At 38.4% G+C, this 11,970-nt stretch overlaps 1 protein-coding gene across 5 annotated transcripts in view; it reads left to right on the top strand.

Moving 5' to 3' along the window:
• The window catches only part of nckap1 (NCK-associated protein 1), a 214,952-nt gene that overhangs the window by 156,398 nt on the left and 46,584 nt on the right, over positions 1–11,970 (top strand). For all 5 annotated transcript variants that reach the window (XM_043693453.1, XM_043693454.1, XM_043693456.1 and 2 more), the window contains 2 exons: positions 5,364–5,461; positions 10,858–10,951. In XM_043693453.1, coding sequence (XP_043549388.1) covers positions 5,364–5,461; positions 10,858–10,951 — 192 coding nt within the window. The remainder of the gene's footprint in view (positions 1–5,363; positions 5,462–10,857; positions 10,952–11,970) is intronic.

The following is an 11,970-nucleotide window of genomic DNA, read 5'->3' on the forward strand; positions in this document are numbered from 1 at the left end:
TATGTAGTCACATCGTAATGTCAGCTTTAGATATGAGTCAGCTACAAAGTACATGTTGGTGACACCCAATCAACATCTCCACCACTGCATTGTCAAACTCCAGTCTTAAAGGAACACCATTTCCTTTTATCTACTCCACTATTACTAATTGTGTTCTTGTTTGTAGCTTCTGAAATGGACTGAATCAGTTGGAATTCTGTTTCCTGATTACTTAGTTTCACTTTTGGATCCTTGTCTGATTCAGTTCATATCTTAGTCCACTTGCTACTGCAACCTTCATCTGAGAGCCTTTGTCACTCTCAATCACTTATTCCACTGCTTTCCTGGTTCATCTTCTGCTCTGTATCAATCTGTAATCTTCAGCTTGCGTAAAATACTTGTATCTCACTGGAATTCCTTTGATTTCCTGTATTGATTCTGGTATCCCAATGCTTTAAATTTTAATTTGAATTCTTTCATGGCTTCCTCAATCCCTGTCACTTTCCTCCTGCTTGACAATCTCCCTTCTCATTCACTCTTTCCATTTTTCTGACTCTAGCCTCTTGTTTTCCCTCTGCCACACTAGTGGATGCACACATTGTAATGCCCTCCCTAAATATCTTAACTGCTTTTTTTAGGACCCTCCTTAAAACTCACCTTTTAAATCATTGTTTGGATCATCCCTAATGCTGCTTTGTTTTATTTCGTTCTATTGTTTTTCTGACATCTGTGAAGCTCTTTGGAGCATTTTTCGACATTAACTCTGTGTACTAAAGAGAACTTCAACATTTGTCATACTGTTAGATCAGCATCAAAAATATGATCAGGCAAGACAGGGGGAGTTGGTGGAAGTTTGTTTTGCAGACTGGAGGCCTGTGACCAACAGAGTTCCACAGGGATCAGTACTGGGTCCATTTTTGTTCGTCATTTATATAAATGATTTGGAGGCATGGTTTGTTGATTTCACCAAAATTGCTGTAGTGGACAGTGAGAACGGTTATCTAAGATTTCAAATAGATCTTGATCAATTGGATCAGTGGGCTGAGGAGTGGCAGATGGAGCTTAATTTGGATAAATGTGAGGTGTTTTTATAAGGCAAACAAGGCAGGATTTACACAACTACTGGTAGGGTCCTAGGTAATGTTGTAAAACAGAGACCTAGGACTTCAGGTACATAATTATTTGAAATTGCTTCACAGGTGGACAGGGTAATTTAGAAGGCATTTAGCATGCTTGCCTTTGAGTGTAGGAGTTGGGATGTCATGTTGAGGTTGAACAGAATGTTGGTGAGGCCTCTTCTGGAGTACTCTGCAGTTCCAATTGCCCTGTGTTGGAAGGATATTATTAAACTGAAGAGTTCAGAAAGGATTTAACAGGATGTTGCTGGGATTTAGGGTTTGAAATATAAAAATAGAATGGATAGGCTGGGACTTTGTCCACTGGAGCATAGGAGGTTGAGGAGGAACCTTATAGAGGCTTATAAAGTCATGAGGGGCATAGATAAGATGAATAGCCAAAGTCTTTTCCCTAGGGTATGGGTAAGTTCAAAACTAGGGGGCATATTTTTAAGGCGAGAAGATAGAGATTTAAAAAGGACATGAGCAACCTTTTTTGCATAGTGGTTCGTGTGTGGAGTGAACTGCCAGAGGAAACGGTGGATGCAGATACAGTTACAACATTTAATAGACATTTGGAAAAGTATATGAATAGGAAAGGTTTGGAGGGATATGGGCCAAATGCCGGCAGGTGGGACTAGTTTAGTTTAGGAATGTGATCAACGTGGACTAGTTGGACCAAAGGGATTGTTGCCATGCTCCGTGACTCTGACTCTCTATGACTCTAACATTTAACTATAAAGTTATAAAATTAAGTAAATTTCCTTCAGGAAAAATTTCAAAAGTCACAAGAAAATCTTAGATTATATATTTGTTTACTTTTATTCCATTTAAGTGGGCTTTGGAAATTTTATGAACATATTTGTTCATTATCCCAGTTTTCTTCTTTGTGTTACTGGTAGTATTTATGTATCTGAGGTTCGCTTGTAAACTTATTGATTTAAGTAATTTGATTAGAAACTCATGGCAACTTGCCATTATGTAGAAATTGCATTCCAGATTCAAAGGTCAGATTTTTGCATGAAGTCTGCACATTGCACAAGATTTTAAATAATTGATTTTCAGAAATATTTTACATTCTCACATGTGCCTCCCCACCTTCTCCCCCCCCTCCCCCCCACTCTCTATCTTCCTTGATAATCTGTTGGACCATGTGTCAATGAATGGCGTACTTGCATTAATGTATACCTTTTCAAGACTGTTGGCTGTGAAGCAATTTTAAATACTTTTGAAGTATTAGCGATTTTTGGAAAGATTTGTAGCTCAGGTGAGTGATGTCATTTCCGGTTTTTTTCAAGGGGAGGTAGATAGGATCTAAATCAATGTGTTTATTGATGGAGTTCTGGTTAGAATGCCCTGCCTCTAAGAATTCTTGTGTGTCTTCGTTTCGCCTGTCCTACGATGTGTGTGTTGTCCCAGTCAAAGTGGTGTCCTTCTTTGTCTGTATGTATGGAAACTAGTGATAGTGGGTCATGTCTTTTGGTGGCCAGTTCATATATCCTGGTGGCAAGTTTCCTGCTAGTTTGTCCAAAGATGTTGTTTTTTTTACAGTTCTTGCATGGTATCTTATAAAAGATGTGAGTAATATCTAATCGATCCTTTAGACAATAGGTGCAGGAGTAGGGCATTCTGCCCTTCGAGCCTGAACCACCATTCAATATGATCATGGCTGATCATCCTTAATCAGTATCCTGTTCCTGCCTTATCTCCATAACCCTTGATTCCACTATCCTTGAGAGCTCTATCCAATTCTTTCTTAAATGAATCCAGAGACTGGGCCTCCACTGCCCTCTGGGGCAGAGCATTCCACAAAGCCATGACTCTCTGGGTGAAGAAGTTTCTCCTCATCTCTGTCCTAAATGGTCTACCCCGTATTTTTAAGCTGTCTCCTCTGGTTTGGCACTCACCCATCAGCGTAAACATGTTTCCTGCCTCCAGAGTGTAACTCCTTTAATAATCTTATATGTCTCAATCAGATCCCCTCTCAGTCTTCTAAACTCAAGGGTATACAAGCCCAGTCGCTCCAGTCTTTCAGCGTAAGGTAGTCCCGCCATTCCAGGAATTGACCTCGTGAACCTACTCTGCACTCCCTCAATAGCCAGAATGTCTTTCCTCAAATTTGGAGACCAGAACTGCACACAATACTCCAGGTGTGGTCTCACCAGGGCCCTGTACAGCTGCAGAAGAACCTCTTTGCTTCTATACTTAATCCCTCTTGTTATGAAGGCCAGCATGCTATTAACCTCCTTCACTACCTGCATGCTTACCTTCATTGACTGGTATACAAGAACACCCAGATCTCTTTGTACTGCCCCTTTACCTAAATTGATTCCATTTAGGTAGTAATCTGCCTTCCTGTTCTTGCTGCCAAAGTGGATAACCATACATTTATCCACATCAAGCTGCATCTGCCATGCATCTGACCACTCACCTAACCTGTCCAGGTCACCCTGTAATCTCCTAACATCCTCCTCACATTTCACCCTGCCACCCAGCTTAGTATCATCAAATTTGCTAATGTTATTACTGATACCATCTTCAATATCATTAGTATATATTGTAAAAAGCTGCAGTCCCAGCACTGATCCCTGCGGTACCCCTCTGGTTACTGCCTGCCATTCCGAAATGGAGCTGTTTATCACTGGTCTTTGCTTACTGTCAGCCAACCAACTTTCCATCCAACTTAGTACTTTGCCCCCAATACCATGTGCCCTAATTTTGCTCACTAACCTCCTATGTGGGACTTTATCAAAAGCTTTCTGAAAGTCCAGGTACACTACATGTACTGAATCTCCCTCATCCATCTTCAGAGTTACATCCTCAAAAAATTCCAGAAGATTAGTCAAGCATGATTTCCCCTTCATAAATCCATGCTGACTCTGACCTATCCTGTTACTACTATCCAGATGTGTCGTAATTTCATCCTTTATAATAGACTCCAGCATCTTTCCCACCACTGAAGTCAGACTATCTGGTCTATAATTTCCTGGTTTCCTTGGTTTCATTAGTCGCTTATAAGTGTGTTGGTAGGTTTGTGGATTACCATGATGCCAAGGGGTCTGAGTAGTCTGGAAGTCATTTCTGATATGTCTTTTATGTAAGGTAATGTGACTTGGGTTTTTGCATTGTCTGCTTGTTTGGGTTTGTTTCTGAGGAATCGGTGGATTGTTTATTGGGTACCCGTTTTTCTTGAAAACATTGTATAGATATTTTTCTTCTGCTTTTTGTAGTTCTTGGCCGCTGCAGTGTGGTGTAGCTCGTTGAAATAATGTCTTGATGCAGCTCCATTGGTGTGTGTTGGGATGATTGCTTCTGAAGTTAAGTATTTGGTCTGTGTTTATTGTTTTTCTGTAAACCCTGGTATGAAGCTCTCCGTTAACTGTGCATTCAACTGTCAAGGAATGGGGGTCTGTTGTCATTCTCCTCCTCTTTTGTGAATTTTATGCCTGTCAGGATATTGTTGATGGTGTATGTTTCCTCAAATTTGTTGTGTTTTGTCATGACAAAGGTGTCATCTACCGAGCAGAACCAAAATTTGGGTTGGATAGATGAGTGGGCAGCTTGTTCAAGTATGTGCTTTACTGCTTCTGCTATGAGCCCTGATACTGGTGATCCCACAGGTGTTCTGTTGACTTGTTTGTAAGTTTTGTTATTGAATGTGAAGTGGGTGCTACCTCCCCTTGAAAAAACGAACCAGAAATAACATCACCCACCTTAAGAAACCAAGATCTATAAATAGAGAGGCAGGACATACCACCAGCGCTTCACTGGAGACTCTCACTGATGATGTTACCTAGTATGGTGACGGAACATATAAGAACAGAGAGCTAACTTATTGACTTTTGAAGTATAGTCACTGTTGTAAAGTATGACAGCTAATTTCCACAAGCACCAATATAATTGCATTATCATCTGCAGTAAGTCATTACTATAGTTTTATTTCTGTTTCTATTCTCTCCTTCCATTGTTTTATTTGTAAATCACATTTTTAATTTTCCCAGAAGTTTTAAAAAAAAAATGCTCCTTATGGAGTTCACCATCTTTCAACTCATCAATTTGCTCTTTTATTAGCTCTTCAGCATTCAGTAACAGTAGAGGTATACAGATTTTCAACACTTCAGATCCTCAAATATATATACAAGTATTCCCCTATTTTCTTTCTTGTTTCAAAATTGTGGACAATCTTTGACAAAATGCATGTGCCAATCTAATGACAGATTTATTGGTTCTATGGCATGCTGACTGATAACAACACTCATTTTCCCATAGAAATGAGGGCTCTTTCAGAACTTCTGGGACCATATGGAATGAAATTTTTAAGTGAAAGCTTGATGTGGCACATTTCCTCACAGGTGGCGGAACTCAAGGTAGGGGTTTCATTGCAGCATGCTAGTGCTCAATAAAATGGTTTAAAAATAGTATTATAAAATAATATTGTGAAAATTTGATTTTTTTTTACTGTGACGGGAATTTGTCGATGGATTTCTAAAGTTTGATACAACTATCTTATGTAAATTTTAAACACATCAAAAGATTTGTGTGCTTTGTAAAACATCTGTTGTCAACCTTACCTCGCATTTGCTGGAATGAATGGGAGACTGATTTGGATTGGTTTACCTCGTTTTTTGATTCTCTAAGATTTGGCTTTTGCTCTGCAAGTTTTGTTATGTCTGAGTTCATGAGCTAGCTTTGTCAGTAACCTTTTGATGCATATTCTGAAGAGTCTGCAATATGACACATGTAGCCTTACATCATGCCCTTTATCTTTTGTGGTTACAGTAACTCATTTGGCATCAATGATGACTGACTTGTTACGAGCAGTACTCCAATTAACTGTTGGGCACAGACTCTATTCAAGATGTGAAATGCTCCAAGTCATGCTTAACTTTTCTTACCTTTAGAATGAACAATATCATCTCAGAATTTGATTTGTTGAAATCAGTCATATAAAGCCAAGAAATCACATTCTCATTTTTGAATAAACAAGCAAAGTACTGTGTAATTTTTGAGTACAAGAGAGCCAGTGTGGCCTAGTGAATGAAACCTGTGAGTGTGACCTAAATTTTCTTCTAGAATGAAGGAGCAGTTGTAAAAACAGAGGAGGTGATCGCCTGCTGGTATTATCACTCTGCTATGAATCCAGAAACCTAGTAATACTCTGGGGACGTTGGTTCAAATCCTGCCATGGCAGATGGTGGAATTTGAATTCTGCTTTAATAAGATACAATTAAAAATCTAATGATGACCAAGAATCCATTGTTGATTGTCAAGAAAACTACTAACATCCTTTAGGGAAGGAAACTGCCATCCTTCCCTGGTCTGAACAACGTTTGAGTCCAGACCCACAGAAATGTGTTTGACTCTTAAACTGCCATCTGGGCAACTAGGTGTGACCTCTGGCAATTAAGCATGGCAATAAATGCTGGTTTAGCCAGCGATGGTGTCATCCCATGAATGAATCAAAAAAACAAGGTGAAATAAGTTTTGCAATCATAAATTATTTCCCAACTTTGAGAAAAAAACTTTAACCTTTGCTAAGAAAATTGTCAACAATGTAGAAACTCTTTATTTGAGTCTTATTGTTAACTGCTCCAATGCCATCAAAAATAAGGACTGCACTACAGTGCCCAACTGCAGCACAAGACCCCTTGGATTGTCTTTGTGAATTGTGACTTACTGGTGCCACTTGTAAGGTCACCGGGATGACTTCACCTTCACATATATGACTAAGATCAACCTGTAATGAGCAATAACATTACTAAGATTACTTTTGGCCGGGTTTATATTCCACATAGTTGGTCACTGCATGTATCTTACATGCGGAATTCTGTGTAGACAGATATCTTTAACTTGTATTATGTAAATACTTGATTAATGCAATTACCTCTTGAAGAGGTTGACACTGCTCATAAGTGGACACTGTCCTCACTCCTGCCATTCTGGGTGTGGTGGCAACCGTTTTTCAGTTCTACGTTTTGAACAAGGATGGAAACTGCTTTGCAGAGTAAGTTAAGGGCTCAGCCTCTTTCACTATGTGATCCCCAAATCTCTTTGTTTGTTCATTCCTTGCACTCACTGTCAAATACATAATTTCTATGCTTTGCACATTTCCATGCAACTGTTTCATTTAAATCTTCATCTCTTCAAATTATGCCACTGGGCTACAGCTTGGTAATGCCAACTATTGTGATGCACTGCTCCCTTGTTCATACCAGGATGTTTTGTTTACCATCAGTTATCCCTGTTCGACAATAGTCCCTTCAATGCATGATCGTCTTTCAGTTTTGTATGTTGAATTGCTCCATAATAAGTATTGTCTACTCTGCATCCCAGCATACTTCCTCCAATTCCCACATTTAACTTCTCTGACTTGCCCACCACTGAGCTAGTTCGTGATAGTACTCTTTAACTTTAAGTGAATAGATCCTCAGGGCTATCCATGCCTCAGCCCCCGAATGACTTTGAACAGCAACTCATTCTGATTCCTGGCCAGATCCTTGACTAACCTCTATGCAGATGGCTGACTTACCAGTAATCCACAGACTTGGAAAACTGAGTGTGTTGCAGACTGAGGAGGATAGGCAATCTCCTGACCCTAACCACCCCAAGTGGCAAACTGAACATGTCCAAGCTCTTCGACTTAGATTAGACCATTCCCTTGGCTGATTGTGGGGGAGCTCAAAGTTGACAACTTTCCCCCCAACTCACTGAGGCCTAGTCCACTGAGACTTTGAGATTGACCTTTTGGTTGAAGCATGTTCATTGTGTTAACCAAGTAAGCTGCTTTCACATGCTGGAGGTGTGCTATTGCCAGTGTGGTACAGTAATGTGTCCACCCCTTGATTGATTTCTGGCAAGCATGGCTTGAAGGCAAGAAAGAAGTACTGAGAGACTGTAAGTTCTGAATAAGGCTTCAATGCACAAAAAACCCCAAGTATGGCAGAGAGATGGTGAGCATTCATAAACGCACACAGTGAGTGAGCACTAAGAAAGCAAGCGACAAAATTGGATTTGCATTCTGTTCTAATGGTTGCCTGACCCTGCATGCAATATGGCCTGTTAACAGATTGCCAACTCACTTATAATGCAACTTTCATTGCAATGTGCCGTGAGGATGTGGTAAGGCTAGCTGCCCTTTGAAGGAAGGATGTAGGTGGTTTATGTCAATGGAGCATGCCCTGAGATGTTGTGGACTACTGACTAGGTGCAGCCCCATCTTAGAACAAGCAGCTGGAGCTGACACTTACCCACTCGAACTTTGTGTCAGGGATTGTCAGTCTGACGTCCTTGGTGAAATAACAACCTGCAGTTCAACAATGTGACATTTGGTGATAATGCGGTAGCAGTGCATTCAAATGGCCATGTGCTAGTGGCTTCTCATGATGCTGTTAAAAACCTTGGATAGAAAATGTTACTTTTTTTTCCCCCCAATATCAATAATATATTTCCCAATTGACTTGCCATTGCCCATATTATTCAGGGGTGAGGAAGATTTCATGTTTTGTATCCTGAAAGTCTTGATTAAAAGTACAATAAAATGTTTGTTGAAGTCATTAGATGCTGAAAATTATAAATGATAATTCAGTATGCAATTGTGACCTTGTTTCCTATTCTCCCCTCCCTGAAAAATTGACCACTAAAATATGAAATTTAAATTACATTAATCTTAGAATATACTTTAATTTTTTCCATAAACTGCATGTGAGATTGTAGCATTATGAAATATGTTCATTCTCTTCTAAAATAAAACAAAATTAAGGTGTTAAAAATATAAGAATTTGTGTATAACTTAGCAAGCAGAAATCGGCTATTTGATGGCCGTCGTTACCCTTATTTTTCCTATGCTGCACTAATGCTAACATTATTTTCAAATTGCTGTATTTATAAAATGACTATAGAGAAACATTCACTTATTTGAAAATAGCCTGCAGATAAAAATGGACATGAGAAATGTGATCCTTGCAGACTGTGCAAGGCATTCTCCTCTCTGAAATGAAATTATTCTTCATTTGCCATCAACCTCAGGGGTGTTTTGTATTGTGTGAAAATGTTATTGGCAGTTGGTATCCCTTACATAGAAAAGGTCATTTAACCTTTGCCTTCATATGAAAGTAATTTATTTCTCTGTGGAGAAGGGGTTTGGAAAGAACAGAAGAATGTGTGATTTGGACAAAATATTCTAACGTAAGCAAGAATTCATGTCAATTCTGAGCTTTTTTTTTTCCATTTCAGCATTTTGTGTTTAATATATAATTATAGTTAATTTATTTTAACTGTTTCTGCTGAATAACAAAGAGGATTGCAGTTTTATAAGGCTTTTCAGTAATTCAACATAGATTTTTCACTTAACTGAGCTAAAAGGAAGAAAATTCTTAGAAATTCATTCTCTTCAAATATGTACTTTTATTTGTATAATGAGGAAAACATTTATTAAAATTGATTTCCTTTTAAAAGTCAATGTTTGACTCCCATTGAATTATGACAGAACCGTCTCTTCAGCATGAAACTGTCATTAGTAAGAGAGTAACCCCATATGTTCTAGAACTGTTTCAGAGCCGAAAATTGAGGTTTTGACTTGAGATCTGTCAAGAACTAATCAAAAGCCAATCATCACAAAACTGGACTCAAGTCAATATCATTTTTTTGAATGTCATGCAAGTAGATTGATTAGCAGGCCAGAAAATGTGTTGCTGGAAAAGCTCACTTCCTCCTGATTAGCAGGCCAACCTACATTTGTGGCTGCTGTCAAAATGGGGAGGGCCATGACATGGGTTGGCGTAGAATGGGGAGACCTAGTTGATCAGTTAAAATTTGGTCTTTTTAAAAATCACTTTATACAAAGACTGCCAACATATAAGGAATGAGTTGGGCAGCTAGACTTCCATTAAATTTGCAATTTAGAATGAGACGACCCTTCATAAAATAATAAATGTGGAAATTTCTATGTGCCAGAATTAAAATTTGCATGCTCAACTTAGCAAGTGGAGCACCTGACACATTTCCATCTATGTTACAATATAGTAGTACTTCAGTGTCTTTACTCTCCTTCCAACCTTCATTAGAAATACTAATGCTGATAGTAGCTGAAGCAGGATGGCATTCAATTGTGATAGTCACCACAATAGAATTGTCAGAGGATACTTTTGTTTCATCTTATGAAATGAAGAATCAGTGCTTGCGCAGTGCAGTAGTATCACTATCTGTGAAAATGTACTCACTTGTCCATTGCTGACATCTATAATGGGAAAGGATGGGCCCATTTAGCAATACAAGTAATGAAATATAATCATTTTGAAGTGGTACTGCAGATTATACATTAACATTCCCTTTGTGGTTAGACTACAGTATAGAAAATTATCTCTTTAAACTGTATTTTTTTTTTAAAAGGTTACTTATGATGCAACGTTTAGCCAAGTTAGTTATCTGCTGTGCTGTTTCAGTGTTTCCATGGCATTGATTGTTCCATCCTGGAATGGAAGTTTGAGGAGGAGAGGAACAAGAAGAGCAATATTGAACACAGATAATCCTGCTATGTTTCAATTTGGATTAAAAGTGGGAAGACCAAGAAACAGGGTAGATTATGAGATGTTTCAGAAGTCATACCAAACATTGAAGTGTTCATGTTATAGACTCTAAATCTCTGGGAATTGAAGATTTGTGAATCATCTGGACCTTCTGAGTCTTGTTTCCCATTCCAGATTGAAATGTGTTTGTTTTTGATTATCTGAAGAACTGTCTGATACTAAGTATCTTTTATTCCTAGAAATTAGTAGTGGAGAATGTCGATGTGCTAACACAAATGAGGACCAGCTTTGACAAGCCGGACCAGATGGCAGCACTCTTCAAAAGATTAACTTGTGAGTATAGCATATGTTCTCCTGGTACAGAAACTGGGCAAACCATGTAAGCATTTTAAAATCATGACCTCATTGCAATGTAGTTATAGTGCTGAGCATTCATCTTCACATTGTTACACATGTAGTTTAAAAACTTACAATTATTTAATCTTGCCCATTGCCATTGTTTGATACAGTTTATAGGCATTGCTGTTTTAGATTGGTGTTTGTGTTGCTTTTCTAAGGGATGTTTGACAAAAATGGTAGAATCCTTTCTAAAACTCAGTACGGACGACGTCTGTTAGCTTAAAAAATAGTTGAACAAGTCCCTCATGTTCTTTGTGTACCTGTAATTTTTTAGTTGTCAAAACAATGTTTTGACTTATATGTGATGTTAGCTGCAAAGCCCATTAGTCCCAATGATTTTACTTCAGTGTGAAATATTTGAGCTTGACTATATTGAATGTTGCCAGACAACCGAACACAATCTGCATGTTAGACAAGGAATCCACCCTTTAATAGTTTACCATGCTTGAATAATGTCAGATTTTTCTACTCTTTAGCTGCATTTAGTCTGTGAAAATATTTTGAGAAAGGGATGACACCCTCCAATTTACTTAACTGCATGCCGATTTGTGACAAAGCATAATTAGTGACATTGAAAAATTCATCTGTTTAGGAAGTCAGAATGGCCCTGAGCAGCAATGTCAAGAAAGACAAATGATAGTGTTCAGGATATTCATTTTTTCAATTCATTTTATTCCTCTTTTTTGGAAAATGGTAATGTGTTCCTAAGGTTTGTTTTTGTAGCTTTCATTCAGGCAAGGTAGGAAATTGTGGAAATTAATTTTTAGCTCTATGTTGAAGGGCAGAATTGCCAGGCTATTGTGGTAAACAGTTTAAAAGCAGATTTTGATATAGGAAAAGTCTTAATCTTGTCCTGGCTGACTTTGTTACCTAACGTCAGGGTACACTGTAGCCGTTTCATACTAACCTTTCTTTTTAGCTTATCCAGCTTATCCATTAACACCAATCAGACA

This window comes from Chiloscyllium plagiosum, chromosome 7, assembly GCF_004010195.1.
Source record: "Chiloscyllium plagiosum isolate BGI_BamShark_2017 chromosome 7, ASM401019v2, whole genome shotgun sequence".
NCBI classification, from domain to species: Eukaryota; Metazoa; Chordata; class Chondrichthyes; order Orectolobiformes; family Hemiscylliidae; genus Chiloscyllium; species Chiloscyllium plagiosum.